General features: G+C 40.2%; 1 protein-coding gene across 7 annotated transcripts in view; it reads left to right on the top strand.

Annotated features, from left to right (window-relative positions):
• Positions 1-287: 287 nt before the first annotated feature.
• The window catches only part of CSPP1 (centrosome and spindle pole associated protein 1), a 131,357-nt gene continuing 112,859 nt past the window's right edge, over positions 288-18,785 (top strand). For all 7 annotated transcript variants that reach the window (XM_030887566.2, XM_013007271.2, XM_045295822.1 and 4 more), the window contains exons 1-3: positions 288-363; positions 13,697-13,806; positions 15,525-15,624. In XM_030887566.2, the coding sequence (XP_030743426.1) occupies positions 13,708-13,806; positions 15,525-15,624 (199 nt within the window). In that variant the 5' untranslated portion in view covers positions 288-363; positions 13,697-13,707. The remainder of the gene's footprint in view (positions 364-13,696; positions 13,807-15,524; positions 15,625-18,785) is intronic.

Genomic DNA, 18,785 nt, shown 5'->3' with positions numbered 1-18,785 from the left:
CGTCCGAGCTGGGGTTCCTTGGGGGCGGAGGTCGCAGGCTGGGGCTGCGGGACCAGCATCTCGCGGTGGCGGGGCGGAACGGGGGCGGTGCCCGGGTTACGCGGTCACGACCGGGGGTTGCAGACTTGGGTGTCTGGGTGACGCGGTTGCCTGACAACGGGGTTGACGCTTCCCGGAGGGGAATACATTCTCAGCTCTCGGGCACTAGCCGTGCCTTCCCTTTCTTGCTCTCTCCACTGGGTTCACTTCTCGGTGAAGCCCACTCCTCCACCTCCCCGGTCCCTTAAATGCTTGTGCGCCTGGAACTGTTTCCAGGTCTTTGCTTTGCAAGTAATAATCTAATCTTCACTACAGCCCTGTGAGGTAGGTTCCATTATTATCCTCTTTTAACCCTGTGTTTACTGGACTTCTTGAACTTGAATTTCTTCTAATTAAATGTTTTGCTTTGTAGTGTTACCTGTGACTTGAATCCAATGTTCGTAAATGTTAGCAATAGGATTCATCTTGTGGGAGATTTGACTCACAAGATTATAGGGTCGAGAAGCTTAATTTGGATGTCTAGAACATTTAGATTAAAGAGCGGATAACCTAGTTTCTAAACACTTCGAAAATGCATGGATACGATAGCAACCGATTCAGATTTATAGCAACCCTGTGTAGAATTTCAGAGACTGTAAACCTTTATTGGAGCAAACAGCCTCCTCTTTCTGTGCAGGAGTGGCTGGTGGGTTTGAACCTCTGATCTTGTCGTTAGCAGCCCAAACACCAATCTCTTAGTGTCACCAGGGCTCCTTTAGCGAGCAACAAGGGTTTGTAAAACAACAAATTTCTTTAGAGGTTCTAGTTTATATGAAAGCATGACTTCCATGATGACAAGTGAAAAGGAATCCTGTGGAAACTAGTAAAATGTTGCTTTCTTTTTTGCATATCATTCCCCAAGCTAGGAGAACACTTGACTTGCAGTGGTTAAATATTAGCTGAGACCCTTTCCTTGGAATGAAGTTCTGGGACTCCTAAAGCAAGAACTTCTTAAGGGGAGAACTAGAAGGTTTAGGCAGAATAAAGTGAAATAGGATGCTTTCAGTGTAGTTTATCTCAAATGATGTTTTCAATAAATGTGATTTGGCTGTCAGAAATCTGATCAGATTTCTGGTTATGTTTTAACATTCCAATGTACATTTTGATGAGTTTTCCAGAGAACAGTGTTGTGAAAGTGTTTTGGCAATTTGGTGTAACCTAAAGGTATCTAATGCCTTATGGCATGATTAATGATGTCTTACGAATAGTTGCTTATAGGCTTGAAACTGCTTTTATGTATGCCTACTGCATTCCTCTTATTGACATGCTGTAGTTCCAGATCAGCATTATGCAAAAAATGGAGCCTGACCATGTGAGATCACAAAATGGAGGATAACTGTATCATTGCATTATTTCATAGTGGCCAAACCACTGAGAATTATGGCCCAGCCAAGTGGACATGCAACCTGAACCATCACAGCCCGCTTTACTGTTGTCTGCACCTCCATGTTTGTTGCTTGTGTCGTGAATGCACAAAATGGCTGGGTTGTAGATTTTTTACTATTGTCATAAATGAGAAATGTCCAGTACTCTGATGCCCGGGATATCCAGTGGTTATTCACTCACTGTCCCCTGCCCTCCAACTGCCCACCCATCTCTCCAGCAATACTTCTTAGCAACATTTAGAGAGGATTTGTCAAAATCTAGGTGTGCCCATGAGCAGCCCTGGAAGCATAGTGGTTATGCATTGGGCTGCTAACCACAAGGTCAGTCGTTAGAACCCACCTGCCTGCTCCTTGGGAAAAAGACAGGGCTTTCTAACAGTTACAGTCTCGGAAACCCACAGGGGCAGTTCTACCCTGTCCTGTAGGGTCGCTGTGAGTTGGCAAAGACTTGATGGCAGTGAGTTTGTGCGCATAGGAGTAAGTTATTCCTGTGGATATCATCCACTAAGAGAAGTTTGAGGATCCTTGATTTGGTGGAAAGACCACTGAATGGATGGAAAGTGAGAAACACTGTACTGATTCACTTTATTCTTCTTTCCATTTATTCTTTGGTTCTATTCTACCTCCACCCCAGGCAGGACCCCCATCCTTGATCACTCCCTGAGATTCTGTCGTTAGTCCTGTTCTCTTTGTACCTTTGTACCCTTCTGCCAGGGCACCTCGTCTCCCACGTTTATAATGATCACTTTAAACACTGCTAAAGCTTTATTTTCAGCCTGGGTTCTATTTGAGTTCCAGATATGTCCTAAGTGTTTTCTTGGTATTTCCACTGGATCTTAATCCCCAGTCTGGCTTAAACTATGTTACTGTAGCAGGGGCTATTGTCTGAGTTTGAAGGTGAGGATCGTTACCTTATTTTACAGTGCCCTGTTACAGGAGTATCTTAGTTACCTAGTATTGACACAACAAACATACACGTGGATGGCTTTAAAGAACAGGAATTTATTGTCTCAGAGTTTTGGATGCCAGAAGTCCAAATCTGGGCATTGACTGACCTGGTAGAATTCCAGGTGTGCAGTGGCCCTCATACAGTCAGTTCCCCTTATGTGTATCTCTCTCAGTGTCTGTTTTCCGCTTTTATAATACTTTGGAGCCCTGGTGGCATAGTGGGCCAGTTGTTGGGCTGGAGGTCATCCGTTTGAAACTACCAGCTACTCCACAGGAGCAAGATGAGGCTTTTTATTCCCATAAAGAGCTATAGTCTCTGAAACCTATAGGGGCAGTTCTACTCTGTCCTATAGGGTCGCTGTGAGTCAGAAATTGACTCCATGGCCCTGAGTTTTGGTTTTTATAATACTTCTCAGAGGGTCTCGCCCTTCTCAGGTCTGTCTTTATTAACATATCAAGAGAAAACATAATTTCCAATATGGGTCACACTCACTGGTCCAGTAGTGAGGACCACATCTTCTTGGAGATCACAATCCAGTCCCTAACAGGAGGGGTAATATCCTCTTCCTGCTTCCATAGACCAGAGGAAAGTGGCCTTCTGTTACTGAGAGGGAAAAGGATGGGCGCAGCGTCCTCCCGTCTCTGTGTGATTGATGATATTGGGAGACATGTCTGACATACTCAGCTCTTTCCAGGCTCACTTTGTTTTTTGGATTTGCTTAGACTTAGCAGATGGGTCTGTTCTGTCCTGCTTCTATTTCTATATGTAATTGCATAAAAATTGCATGAAAAAATTACATAGTTTTTCAATATGTTAAATGTATCATTAACGTAACTGTGTAGAAACCTTAGGGATACTTCAGTGTGAGATTTAAGAATATTCCCACATGGACTATAAAATGAGATTACAGGTATTACATGAAGGAAAAGGGGAAAAAAAGGAACCTTAGGGATCCATCAGTTTGAGGCTTAATTACATTTTTTTAAAGAGTGATGGCATTTCTGCTTAAAATCAGTAGAAAATCCTATAGAAAAAAAATCCCATTTTTATTTCTCTCAGTAAACATGAGGGAAATTAAGGACATTTAAAAAATGAGTTTTTAAATATGAAAATTATTTGCTATTAAGCTGATTTAAAGTTTTACTAGGAAAAATCCTTTGTGACAATTAGCAAACTACAAGCAGCTAAATAAATACACTTGTCAGTTTGGAATTTTCCTGAAGGCATTTTGAAACCAAGGTTCTTTTGAGAAGTAAATCATAATCATGTTATGCATGGTTTCACCTGTCTGTATTTCAGCATGTATCTTTTAGGTGAGTTTGCAGAGCACATTGAGTTTCCGTTCACTAGTTCACGTGCATTTCTCTTTTGACTTTCATTGCAGACGCTGCAGAGCAACAGCCCTCTTCCCACCTCCTCCCTTCGTTTACCCTTTACCTTTCTCAAATCCTCTTTCCTTCTGACCTTATTCCTGGGCATATGCTGCCCCTTTCATTTCACTGGGTTTATTGTTCTCTTGAGCACATGCCACCTGGTGTTATTGTTCACCTTCTAGGCTTACCTATTCTTTGGCTGAAACTTGAGCCATTGGGGTAACTTCAAGGGTTAAAGATATCTAAATCTCAGGTGTTTCACTAGTCTTTATCAACCCAGTAAGCCTGGTGAGTTAAGCTGAGTTTTCTAGAGAAACAAGGCCAGGGTATACATACATAGATACACAAACGTGTGTGTGTGTGTGTACACACATATATATATAATGTGAGAGAACTAGGTATGAAGAAAGATTATATGTGAAATATCTACATAAGTGAAAGAACTAGATACCAAGGAAGAAATTTATATCCAGGAAGCCGCCCAGCTCTGTCCAAATCAAATCCCTGGGTTAGATGCTAGCAAGCACCCCCTTCAGCCGAAGCCCCCTTCGGACTCTTGGGTAGATGAAGCGGGACATTACAGGCTGGTGGCTGCACAGTCGCCTGCATCCGAGGTCAACAGGAACATGGTAGGACACTGCTAGCTCCCAGAGACTGCAGGCCACATGGGCCACCAGCCCCAGAGCCAGACACCCAATCCACGCAAGCAGTAAGGTGAAGAAGAGCAATCTCTTCACAGCACCTGTGGAAAAGGCCACACGCCCAAGGCTGTGTCCTAATTGAGAGGTTGGACTCTCCTATACCTTCACACAGGTGCATCAAGCAGACTTCAAATCTAATCCTCACACCTGGTCTTTTTATTGCTTCTGCTCCGTGTTCTCCCACACTTTCCAGAGCCACCTAACGATCCCTGCAGAGATTGGACGTGGTAGACACCATTAGTTTTGGTCTCAGGTCATGGAGGCTGAGGTTTGTCTGGGGTGTACCTGATAGTCCACTGGATGACTTGTTTCTATGTGGTTTTATTTTGTTCACTCTTCTTTGCTCGGGACATGGAGAGACCAATAATTGTACCTTACATAGCCACTCATGAGCTTTTAAATAGGGTGTAGATGAGGGGTGGGGGTGGAGGCAGCAGACAAGAAACACTTTTTCATTAAAAGGCAACAGGTAAAAAAAAAAAGTGTAGAACATTGTACTGATTGACCTTCGTGTTCCCCAAAACTATTATTTTTGAGCCCTCAGACCCAGCAACTCATTCCCCTCAGGGTATTTGGTTATAGTTAAGTTTCATAACTTTATCTCTTGCATGTTCTAGTATATTTATGGTTATATTTGCAACACATATAAATACATATGTAGCATTCTATCAACCTAAACAGTATATATATATAGTTGTGGGTGTAGTCTCATTTGCCTCTCCACCCTTGTTCAGCTGTGTGGCGTTCCACGTACCCAGTAATAGATTACTGTTATTATAGGAGTGTGCATGTCAGAGTATTTACTTTGGTTGCCTTTAACCCCTGTGCTCCTTCCTGGGTTTGTTTTGATCATTTTGTACTGACCACCCATTTATAGTATGTTGCCTTTCCTGTCACCCAACTTAATATGTGTTTACCCACTACTTAGGAATTTGCCCTTCCTTCCTTGCCCACTCCTGTGGTAACTTTCAGAGAATGATTCCTTCGGTGTGTAAACCTTTTCTTGACTTTTTACAGTCGTGATCTCTTGCAATATTTGCCCTTTGTTATTGATTAAATTCACTCAGCATTATGTCATCTAGGTTCACTTAGATGTCTTGCTGATTCAGTGTTGTTCTTTAATGTTGTGTAGTCTTCTAGGGTATGTATGTACCATAGTTTGCTTATCCATGGGCACTTAGCTGGTTTCATCTTGTTACTCTGAATAATGCTGCGAACACAGGCATGTCGATAGCTGTGCATGTCACAGCCCTGGTTTCTGTAGGACATATGTGGGATTGCTGGATCACATGGTTTCTATTTAAGAAAACACTACCATTTTTCTAAGTCAGATTGTCTGACTTTGGGTAGGCAGTATGTTTTAGAAATTCATCTAAGTTTTCAAGTTTGTTGGAGTACAATTCTTCATAAACCAGTAAAAACCAAACCAAACCCACTGCCATCGAGTTGATGCCGACGCATAGGGAGCCTCTAGGACTGAGTAGAGCTGCTGCTGTGAGTTTCTGAGACGGTAACTCTTTTTTGCTTTTCAAATTCGCAGTTTATTTTAATCAAGACCTCCTAAACAATGAAAACCAAGTTTAGAATGGATGAACAAAATGTGAAGAGTCATAAAGAGACATGAAGTTCTCAATCACACATGCTACAACAACATCGAGGAACCTTGAAAACACAGTTGTTACCTTGAGCCTGACTCACAGTGACTGTAGTTCAGGGTAGAACCACCTGTGAGGCTTTCTAGGCAGAAGTCTTAAAGGGAGCAAATCAGGTCTTTTCTCCATTTGACAACACTATGCTGAGAAAAAACAGCCAGACACAAAACATACAGAGCAAATCCTGTGTAACTCCACTTATATTGGGCAAGAGAGATTTAGATTACCCAGCTATATACTCCCTGCCATCGAGTCAATTCTGAATCCTGGCAACCCTATAAGACAGGGTAGAACTGCCCGGTGGGTGTCTGAGATTGTAACTTTTTAAAAAAAAAAATTGAAGACTTTTATTGGGGGCTCTTACGGGTGTAGAAAGCCCTTTTTCTGAAGGGACAGCTCGTGGTTTCGAACTGCCAGACTTCTAGATTAGTAACCACCAATGTAGTGCGTAACCAATAAACCAACCAGGTTCGTCACTTCTAAATAGTACTGTTGTTATCCTTTTTATTTCAGTAGACTTTGCTTTGTGACATCACCTATTTCATTTCTTATGTTATTTGTATCTTTTTTCCCTTTGTTAAATTTTCTAGTGGTGTGCCAATTTTATTAATCCTTTGTAAGAACCAACTTCTAGACTGGATTCTTCCTATTGTGTTTCTGTTTTGTTTCATTTATTTCTGTTTAAACCATAATGCTTTCCTATCTTGTAACTATCGGCTTTTTTCTAATCATTGGAGATGTTGGTTTAAAATGTTGATTTAAGTGTTTGTTTAAATCTAGGAGTATGTGTGCTTATTGTTAGAAATTTCTTTTTTTTTTTTACTGTTGTTATAAATTTCTATCTAGAACTGTTTCTGGTGTATCTCAAACATGTTAGTATGTTGTGTTTTCATTTTCACTTGACTAAAGAAACTTAAAAATGGCTGCTTTACTCCGTAGTGTTGAGCAGGCTGGGTGGAGATGGTGAGGGCCACCTCTCTGGTTTCTGAGGGGTTTACAAACTAAGCGGTGGAGGTCACACCAAGGTGGGTACTGACAATTCCGGCCTGCAGAGCTAGTTTCTCTTCCAGTTGGAGCACTGCTTGCAGTAATTTAAAAGGACGACCACACTGTTGTCAATTTACTACAGCTCCTTGTTCGCTGTTTTTGGTCAGTCTCGTTTTCTCACTGGTTTTTAATCTACTTTTTTATCCTGGCCGTTGAAACTCTGGGTTCCAGGATTGACATCATGTCGATTTTCACTTGGTTTCTTAAGTCTTGGGGTAGAGGTTCTGGATGGTGTTATCAGCCTAATTGGCCATCGTGAATCCGCCTCTGGAATTTTGATAGTTGTTGATCAGCCCTTTCTCATCTCTCTTTTCACTTTTTCCTCCACAGATTTTTAAACTAGGTTCTCTAAATTTATATATCTTAAATTATTCTTTAATTATACTTTTTCCAACTTTATGTTTTCTGCTCTTACTTTTTCTTCTGCCCAAATAAACATTTCACATGGTTCAACTATCATTTTGAAGTGGATAACGCACACATTTCTAGTTTGGTCTTCTTACTTGAATTTCAGTCTTGAAATTCTAACCATCTGTTGGGAATTTCCATTCGGTTGCCTTACTATCTCCAACCTAAACCTAAACCTTTTCAAAACCAGTCAGCTTCTTCTAATGTGTGACTGATGAGGATTTGATCCACATGTAGGCCTTAAAATTTTGATCATCTGTAGTTACTCCTTCTTAAATACTTAATTAAAAAAAATCAAGGTTCAATAGGGAGAGACTAGTGGTGTTAGAATAACTTTAAATCCATATAATTATATGGAAAAAATATAGAAGTTTTCAAGGGTTTCATCTTGCTTGGATCCAGAATCATTGCCCATGGAAGCAGTAGTCAAGATATCAAATTATGCATTGCATTGAGTAAATCTTCTGTACAAGACCTTTAAAGTGTTGAAAAGCAAAGAGGTTAATTTGAGGACTAAGGTGTGCCTGACCCAAGCCATGGTATTTTCAGTTTTCTCATATACATGTAGATGTTGAACATTGAGTAAGGAAGACCAAAGAAAAATTGATGCATTTGGATTATGATGCTGGGAAAGAATATGAAAAGTACCATGGATTGCCAAAAGGATAAGTAAATCAGTCTCGGAAGAAGTACAGTCAGGCTGCACAGGAGAGGCAAGGATGGCGAGGCTTTGTCTCACGTAATTTGGGCATGTTGTCAGCAGAGACCAATCTTTGGCAGATAGCATGCTTGGTTCAGTGGAGGGGTAGTGAACGAGAGGAGGGCCCTCAACAAGACGGATGGACACAAACCTAAGAGCAATGGTGAGGATGGCGCTGGACCGGGCAGTGCTTCCTGCTGCTGTTAGGCAGAACTGACTCGATGGCACCGAACACCAGCAGCAACATGATACACGAGAGCTCTGCCTGTGCCACACACACACCATTTGCAAAAATTAACTCCAAAGTGGACCTAGATTTAAATACAACAGAAAAGAATGATAATTTCTAGGCGAAATAAGAGAAGAAAATATCTGTGATGTTGGTGTGGGCAAATATTTCTTATTATGACACAAAAAGTACAATGATAAATTAATGGAAAAATTGATGAATTCAACTTAATTAAAAATTAAAGACCCACATCATTAAGAAAATTTTACAACTAATTATATTTGTTTGGTAAAGAGCTTATATCCAGAATATAGAGACATCTTATAATTTAATAATAAAACAATCTAATATTAAAATGGGCAGAAGACTTGAGATACTTTTCCATAATGGTTGTATACTCATATATGGCTATGTGAAGGACGAAAAGGAACAAGAAAATATATCAGTCATTAGAGAAATGCAAATTAAAAATCACTACACATCCAATTGAATGACTAAAATAAAAATGATGGACAATGCCCAAAATTGGTGAGGATGTGAGGGAATTGGAACCCCACACTGCTGGTTAGAATGTAAAATGGTTAAAAAAAAAAGTAAAATGGTATCATCACAATTTAGCAGTTTCTCAAAATGTTCAATGTAAGGTCACATATGACTGAGTTTTTCCAATTCTAAGTATATATCTTAGAAAATTGAAAATACTTGCTTACAAAACCTGTATATGAATATTTATCATTATTCAAAATAGCCCCCAAATAAAGACAGCCCACAAGTCCATCAACAGGTGAATACCGGACAATGGCATACTATTTAGCAATAACATATAAAGTACTTATTGATAGATGGGACAACAAGGCTGAACATTATGCATAGTGAAAGAACACCGACACAAAAACGATATGGTTGATTCCATGTATATGAAGCTTCTAGAATAGGCAAAGCTATAGCGACAGCAAGGAGATTGCTGGCTTCCTGAGTTGAAGTGAGAGACTGCCAATGGGAGCAAAGGGAATTTTTGAGGTGGAGAGTTTTACAAAATGTGACATGGTGATAATTGCACAACTCTTAAGAATTTACTAAAATTCATGAACTTTTGCCACTGAAAATGGATGTTTTATGGTATCCTTTATATGAACATTTTTAAATATAAAAATAACCAATAACTTAACGAATTCAAAAACTACTCCAAGTCAACTGAGAAAAAGGAGATTTTTAAAAGCACGACCTTTAAATGGAGGAAGAAGGGAAGGCTCTTGCTTACAGTAGACGGTATGTGCGGGGAGTGACAGAATTGGAAAATAGACATTATACAATCATTCTAGACAAGATTGGGCTAGTAAAGAGTCACCAATCAAGGCTAAGTGTCGGAGGACAGTTTGATGCGGAGCAAGATACTCGTATGGTCTAATGTGTCTAACCACAGGCTGTTTATTCGAGACAAGGGAAGAATAGTGGAGGGATGCGATACCACCCTGACCAGGGAAATAAAAAGCAACGTCACTGGTCTTCCTTCCAGGGAGCCAGTTGGTATGTTTCAGCCACAACCTCTTGGGAAGCAACCTGTGCTTAGCCAGAGTTCCTTACACCTTCCAAAGAAATGTCCCGAGGTGAGTCTCTGTATAGTAAGTTCACTGTGGGTCCAACGATGACCGTCTTTGGCTTGGCTGAGTTCAATAGCCTACTTTTGCTCTTGGAGCATCTACCTTAGCTGTTTGTCTTGTTACAATACAGGGCAAGCAATGTATTTGCAGGACGCACCCAGTGCAAAATTAAATCGTGGAACGTGTGGCTCAAAAGCCACAAAAAGTTCCATTAGCAGCATTAAAATAGAAACTTATTTTCATAAAATAATAATTAAAAAAATGATATAACTAATGAGGGGTGAATGAACATTGTGCTATTTATTGGTGATACCCTGAGAAGCAGAAGTCACCTGAGTCATATTTCTGAGACTGCATAACCTGAGTTTAATCATGAAGAAATCCCAAATGAGGAATGTTCTATGAAGGAGGGAGTTGTATTAAAGAATTCATGTCCTAAGAGACAAAGGGACGTTATGGAAGTGTTTTAGAATTAAAGGATGCCAAAGACATTGTGTAGGGTAAATCTGCTGCAAAGCCTCTTTAGAGTGCAGAAAAGCAAGGAGGTTACTTTGAGAACTAAGGTGTGCCTGACCCAAGCCATGGTATTTTCATTGCCTCATATTCATGTGAAAGTTGGACAGTGAATAAGGAAGACTGAGGAAGAATCAATGCATTTGAATTGTGGTGCTGGAGAAGAATATTTGAAGTGCCATGGGCTTCCAAAAGTACAAACACATCCGTCTTGGAAGAAGTATGGCCAGAATGCCAGAGTGAAGCTTGGTGAAGGAGAGGGGCAGAGAAAAAGAGGAAGACCTTCCAGACGATGGAATGGCACAGTGGCTGCAGCAATAGGCTCAAGCCTGGGAACAATTGTGAGGAAGGCAGGACTGCGCAGTATTGTGTTCTGTTGTACCGGGGCCACTGTGGGTTAGAACTGACTTGATGGCACCTAACAGCAGCAGCAGCAACAAACAAGCACAGGCAGTGAGCTCAACCCGAGGTCAGTGGTTCAAAGCCATAAGCCTTGAAAGTGTGAACCTTGAGGCAGCCTGCTCTAGTAAAGATTCAGTCTCACATACGCTATGGAGCAGTTCCATAGGAGGCTGTGAGTCAGAATTACTTGATGACAGTGGGTTTGAAGAGACATAAAGGATTCAGTGGTTAAAGTGCTTGCCTGCTAAGGAAAAGGTTAGGTGTTCAAACCCACCACTCCAAGAGAGATGTGGCAATTAGCCTCTGTAAAGATTGGTGGTGTTAGTGCTGCTGTTGGCAGGTGCTGTCAGTTTTGTTTGATTCTGGCTCTTCGTGACCCTATAGGACAGGGTGGAACTTTCCCATCAGATTTTCTAGGCTGTAATCTTAACAGAAACAGACTGCCATGATCCTCTCTCCTAGACTGGCTGGTGTGTATGAACCACCACCTTTTTGGTTTGAAGCTGAGCATGTAGCCACTCTATCACCAGGGGTCCTTCCCAAAGATCCAAAACAAAACTGCCATCCAGTCGATTCCAACTCATAGGGACCCATAGGACAGAGTAGAACTGTCCCTGTGTGTTTCTTTTTTGGGAGTGGAAAGTCCCAGCTTTCCTCCCCAGAAACAGCTAGCCGGTGGTTTCAAACTGTAGACCTTGCCTTTAGCAGCGGAGTGTGTAACTCAGTACACTACCAAGGTTGTCTGGAAAACCCCGTGGGACTGTTCTATTTTGTCCTATGAGTAGGAATCAGTGTGGTGGCAGTTTGCTGTTGATGACACAATAATGCAGTGCTCGCCTGATAACAGAAAGGTGTAGTTTGAAGCCACTAGCTAGCTCCATGAGGTAAAAACGCCGGCAGTCGACTCTCATAAAGACTGTAGAATAAGAGTTACAATCTGCTGGAGGAAGAAAGCGACGTAACCATGAAATGCATTACCTAGCTTGGATCCTGTACTGAAAAGGGAGAGAAACAATGCTACAAAGGTCGTTGTAGGATAAAGGGATGAAATTGGAATATTTGGATTTTAAAAATCAGGGTTACTAAAGCTGACAATCATACTAAGAGAATTACTCAGTTCTTAGGAAATACATATTGAAGTGTTTAAGGGTAAGAGTCCTTATGTAAATAGTTCATCCTCTAAATAGTTTTAGAAAAAATTGTATGTGCACCCACGTGTGCATCTAGAGCAGTGGTTCTCAACCTTCCTACTGCCACGAACCTTTAATACAGTTCCTCATGTTGTGGTGACCCCCCCCTCCAACCATAAAATTATTTTTGTTGCTACTTGGTAACTGTAATTTTGCTACTGTTATGAATTGGGTGACTCCTGTGAAAGTGTCGTTCGACCCCCAAAGGGGTTGCGACCCACAGGTTGAGAACCGCTGATCGAGAGCGGGTGAACTTGTGTGCACCCATGATAGAACAAATGTGGCACAGTGTTAGTAATATGTGAATTATGAACTGTGTACAGGTGGACGCTCTGAACTAATCCTATCCTTGAGCCATTCTTTTAAAAAAGACTTATTATTAATTGGGAGTTAATACGTATATCAATTGCTACCACAATCAGTTTCCAAAACATTCTTTTCCTTGTAGACTCCTTGACATCATCTCCCTTTTACACCCCTCTCCAACCCTCCCATCCCCCAAACCGTTATTCTACTTGCTGCCCCTATAGTTTCTTCAATCCTGGGTTTCATATAACGGAAAAATAGAAAAACATATAACACAACTTCAAGAGGGTGGCCCCCAATGATGTAACTCCTCTGAGATAAACCCTAATATGAACAAACCAACAACAACAACAACAATACAGAAAACCAGATCAGGTGCAGCGTGCATCAGAGCGGGGATCAAATGACGTTCAAGTCAGGTTTATCCCTTTGATCTTCTATACTCATCTCTACAATACACTCTGTTCAATAACCACTTTCCTCCCATCCTCAATTATGGACAGAGGGCGATCACCTGAGGCTTACTTCCTGTGGAGTTCCCATAACTGTATCTTGGGCTCCCACTGACACCCATATTCTTCTGAAAACGGGATTCTCACAGTTTAGGCTCTGCTACTGTTCGCTCCTTCGACTTTGGATTATATGATTTACAGTCCTTTGGTGACTGATGATGGTGTGCTGCTTCCATGTGGACTTATTTTTGCTTTTGTCAAAGTGCTTTGAATTCAGGCTTTAAAATTTTTTTTGGGGGGGGGGCGGGAGGTTGGGTGTAAGGAATCCATCAAGTAAGTGTCGGACTGTTAGCTGTGAGGTTACTGGTAGAAACCTTCCAGATGCCCTGCAGGAGACAGAAGAGGTTGTGTGCTCAGAAACCCTACCTAAGTGGAAAGGGACTTGGTGGTAGTGAGCTTTCGGGGTAGGGAGAGATGGTGGTAGTTGTTGTTTTCAATATTCTTTAAGTGTGTGTGTGCTACGTGTTTGGGGAGGATTAGGGAGGGGAGATGTGCAGGCATTTTTATGATAAAGCTTAAGTTTGAAGGTCCCAATTGGATAAGTGAATTTGAGCACTAGATGCAGATTAACCCTGAATGTTTATAATCAGACTAAAATACTGTAATATAGCTACGCTCATTGAAACTTTTTTGTTTACTTTTGGTTTTAGATTTTTGAGAAATGGCTAATAATTTGGATGAATTTATTGAAGAACAAAAAGCTAAATTGGCTAAAGACAAAGCAGAATTGGAAAGTGACCCACCTTACATGGAAATGAAGGTACAAGTACTAGTGCTTTTCCAACTTGTTTGTTAATAATAAAGGTTAGTTCTGCGTAAACACATGATGCATCAGCCCTTGAGTGAGAGCCTTATGTGTTTGATGCTTCAGTTTGTGTTTCCTTACCATTCTGACTCAGAGACCCTGACTGGACAAGGGTCAGTGATTCTGAATGCTGTTTTTCCCTTTGTGGGCTTTTCTATATCTTCTAGAAAAACTTTCTTATTAGAGTTTTAATTAATAATTCATGTACTTTGTAAAATGATTAGGAGACTACTTCTAGTACAAAGAACTTCTACAATATCACCAGAACAAGCATAAAACAAGTTCTCATATTCTATGTGAAAAAGTTGTTTACTAAATGAATGTCTTAAAAATATTTTTTAGAATGTACAAAGTGAATTTTTAAAATTAGTTTCTTTTATTTTGTAATGTTTGTTTTTCCAGATGTTTATTGAAATGATTGTTTATCCAAGTAATGTCTGGAAAAAGTTTTCTTAGTGCTTGTCTAGTCTTGGTGAGGGAGTGATTCATCCATTTAGCAAATGATGAGTGAGCCTGTGGCAGGCCGTGTGCTGGGTGCTGACTGCAGCCCTTGTCTAGACAGATGTGGCTGCTTCTCTCCTGGGCTCAGTGTGTATAATAAAATATAGGATGTAGCGTCATCTGCGTGATATGGACATCATAACTTTGCCCAAGGTAGTTCTGGATTTTTCCTGTTCAGTTCACCTGGTTTAGCATTTGTCTTGGACATAAGTAGTCTTGTTGAGTTGATAAATAACATAGTTGTTCTAATTACAAAGCTAAAATTTAATCAGCCTTGCCTATGGGCCAAACATAATTTTAGAGATTTACATTTACATTTTGCAGTAAAGTAAGTACTCCTCTTGTCATTTTCCAGATGAGTAAACTGAAGCATGTAGAAGTAATGAGACTAAAGTGATAGAATTAGTAGGTGGTGAAACTAGGGTTTGATCTCTGCCAGCCTGATTCCAGCACTTTTTCTTTAAACCACAATGCTCCCTTCAAAAATAACTGCTTTGCACTTTGCATATATTATCTTATGTAATGATAATATCCCTGTAAGGTTGGCAGAATTTTATTTCTTTTGTAGACTGAAAAGCTGAGGCATGAAGGGCCTAACGATCTGCCCAGTCTCACACTGTGGTGGGTTTAGGATTTGGACAAGCCCGAAGTCGTCTATGCTTTCAGTCACTCTGATGACTTAGGACCAACTTACCATGTTTGCAAAGAGTTATTACATAGTTTTAAACACAGCTTTACTATCATTTCTAATAGTAAAAACATAAGCAGCGATCCTTATGGCTTATTCCCCATTCTGTAAGGCTTCCTTCTCCTGCTATATTTTTTTCCTGTAGCCCTTGCCTACATTCTCTACATACTATGTCGTTGAACTATGTGTTATGTTTCTTTTGTGCCTCCCCAGTAGTTTATGAACTCCGACACCAGGGAGAGATTCTCAATCATTTATTTCCACAGTGTCTGACAGATCATAGGAGCTCACGGAGTATTTGTTGATGAGTCAGTGAGTTATATATTAGAATATGTATCGAATTGTTTAAATATCTACAGTTAATTCTTAAACTTTGCACTTCACTTGTTTGTAATGATATTTTAATGAAATTTTAAAGTGACAAGAATCACTCCTTTTGTGTGTGTTTTTTCCTCTCCTGCATTTGGAAATATGTCTTTTTCAGGGAAAGTCATCAGAGAAGCTTTCTGAAAATAGTAAAATATTAATCTCCATGGCTAAGGAAAACATACCACCGAATAGTCAACAGACCCGGGGCTCATTAGGTAGGTCATTAATCGTGCTGAACCTTTTTAGCAGGCTGGTGTGAAAGAGGCTTGTCTTGTTTTAAAAAAAGACTTGTTTGAAATCCCCTAATTCTTTCCTTTCTGGAGCCTTACATATTACAATATGGTCTACACTTGAAATATCGTGAACATGTACCCTTTTTTAAAATCGTTTTATTAGGGGCTCATAGAACTCTTATCACAATCCATACATACATCAATTGTGTAAAGCACATTTGTACATTCATTGCCCTTATCATTCTCAAAGAACATATACCCTTTTTAGAAAGATACTTGTTTGTGACTTATGGAAATCATCGTTAGAGTCATTTGCTCTAACATACCTAAAAATGGATGAAACTTTGATTGGGATATGTATGTGTTTGTGACAGGGGTAGACTATTTAAAATCAAAGAAAAAGGATATAAAATGTTGTTAGGTAAAGGACCATTTTCATTACTGATAATTGGAATTTTAAAGCAGTTAATACTGTAGTTGTACTGATTCATTAATTATTTGTGTGGAAACTCTACCACATTTTGATTTGTTGCTAAATATACATTTTTGTCTTAAGAAAAACGTATGTATTTTTTAATGTAGCTGAGTTAGTTAATTGTGCCAGCCTGGCCGATAATCACATGTGGTGCTGGTTGAAAGGCGGAGGGATAAATGGGTGGTGAAGCCTCGCCTTTCTAGTTCTCGGGTCTCTTGTTTTGTGATGGTTGTATCGGGTGCAGCTGCCTTAGCAGTTCCCTGCTTCAGTTTGCAAGATTGACTTCCTACAAGACATCCCCAAGGAGAAGCCGCATGGATCTATCCCGATGCAGCCCTGCGTGCTGGAGCAGCCGTGTGGAGACCCCTGCCAGTGCTGAGATGCTTACACGTTCACGGACTCAGCTTTCCTCCTGCAGTCGGCATCATTGCCTCTGTTTTGTGAGGTGGAGGACTTTGTGGACTGGTGTTGGGTTAATGGGTTAATGTTGGACTTGTGGGCTTGGGCAGCATTGGGTTGGGATGTTTTCATGATGCACCTTTTCTTTACATAAAACTCTCTCTTATACATGAGTCGCAGTGGATTTGTTTCTCCAAAGTACCCAGACTAATACAGTAGCCCATTTGAATTATTGATGCCTGAAACTTTTTCATATAAATGAAGCCCTGTATGATGAGGTCATTTGGCTAAAGCGATTAAGTATGGCTAAATAGGAACAGTTTTCCATGGCATCAGATACAGTCTTGATTGCTGGCTGGTTGCATTTGTGTGTCACTGCATGCAAGGGTATGCTGGCCACGTGACTGCTAGTTAGTGGTCTATTTGTCTCTAAGCCTTGCTTCAGTAGTAGATTTAGAAATAACCCTTTTCATTCTGAGTCTCTTACAGTCAATGAATAATATGCAGCTTTAGTATGTTACAGGATTTAAGTGTTATACTGTGATTACGTTTCTTAATCTTTAATACCTTTAGTTTTTAAATCTAAAATAAAGAGAAATAAGACTCTTCTGTTCCTCAAATTGTATGATGCAAGTTTTGATGATTTAAGCTGAAAGATTCTTGTTGCTGTTGTTCAGGTTAATAGTAGGTTTTCTCAAGCAGTGGGTTATGTGGTATACTGCCAACTGCAAGGGCAGCAGGGTGAAGCCACCGGCCATACCATGGGAGAAAGGTAAGACTTGCTACTTCCGTATAGAGTTAGGTAGAGTCTAAGGAACCGACAGGGGACAGTTCTGTTCAGCTCTGTAAGATTTCTACAAGTTGGAATCGACTTGATGGCAGTGAGCTTGTTTTTTGTCAAGCAGTGAGGTCAGACAGAATCACTATGAAATGCTTTGTCTTCTCATCTTAAGAATTGGCATCTAGCTGAAAAGACTGTTATGGGCAATAGTTGAATGCATGTGCAAAAATGACGGGCACATACTTGGGCACATACTTAATTTTTTTTCCACGTTTCTTTATTTATAAAAATGAATTTTTTTTTTGCTTTTGAGAGTTCTGCTAACTGGTGGCATAGTGGTCACAATGGGTTGGGCTGCCATCTACATGGTCGGCAGTTTAAGACCACCAGCAACTCTGAGGAAAAAGACTAGGCTTTCTACTCCTGTGAACAGTTATAGTCTCGGACACCCACTGGTGTCACTGTGAGTCAGCATTGTCTCGGCAGTGAGTGTTGACTGAGAACAATCAAAAAGCAGTTTTTGATCATTATATTTACAAATAGGAACTTTGGTGCTGCAAAACACTTTATCTTCCTCTCAGACTCTCTGGTGCTCCTCATCTCTGTGAGCCATCTGCCTAGATATGTTTGAGTGAACCCTTCCATCCCCAACATACAAGCAATCACACAGCCCAATTGCTTCTAACGCTTGAATCTCCAATAGCTTCACTCTTTTTCTCTAATCTCACTGGCATTATTTTCTACAGGTTTCTATCTCTCTCTCACTTAGATTATTGCAACAGCCTCTTTATTGCTCTTTATATTTTACAACCCAGCCCCTATGATGCTTTGCCCTGCCTTTGATATCCTTCTGAAAAAGAAATCTGATCTTGTCAATTTCTGCCTCATACCCTTCAATAGCTTCTTATTTCCTATACGATAAAAGTCTAGACTCTTATGCTGATTTTCTCATGTTGTGGTTTTCCTGCAGTTGGTTGGGCACTCGTGCCATGTGCGCGCTGGCACTGGTTCCTCCCTTGCAGAACAGTTGCTTGTTTGACTTGTTCTTGTACAGCAATGTCATGCTATCTTGCCTGTTGCCGTATCTCCATTATCCAACACAGTGCTGACTACTTAGGCTCTTTAAAAAGATGTACATGAATAAAGGTCCCCATTACAAAAAATAAAATCACTTCTCTTTGTTTACAGAATTAAATTTTCTATAATTAGAATGGTACTTTTATTGCCAATAATTATTTTTCTGTATATTGAATCTTATTAATCATATGCTTATTTTAATCTTGTATCGTATTAGCATTTAGTTACTAACCTCTTATGTGAGAAATTGTACCCTTAAACTGAGGCCAAATACCTAGTTTTGACACCGGGAAACTAAAAGAATTTGACAACTGAGAGTTTTCTTTAAATTGTCTCATCTAGGAATTATAAAACAAATTGGTCTAATAAAGGAGAAGTTTTGTAAATTAGGTACCCTACTGACTTAATACT

This window comes from Echinops telfairi, unplaced genomic scaffold, assembly GCF_000313985.2.
Source record: "Echinops telfairi isolate 266 unplaced genomic scaffold, ASM31398v2 ScPeMD7_1;HRSCAF=3_0, whole genome shotgun sequence".
Classification (NCBI taxonomy): Eukaryota; Metazoa; Chordata; class Mammalia; order Afrosoricida; family Tenrecidae; genus Echinops; species Echinops telfairi.
Note: the sequence above shows the minus strand (reverse complement) of the source record. Positions and strands in the feature narration are given on the sequence as shown.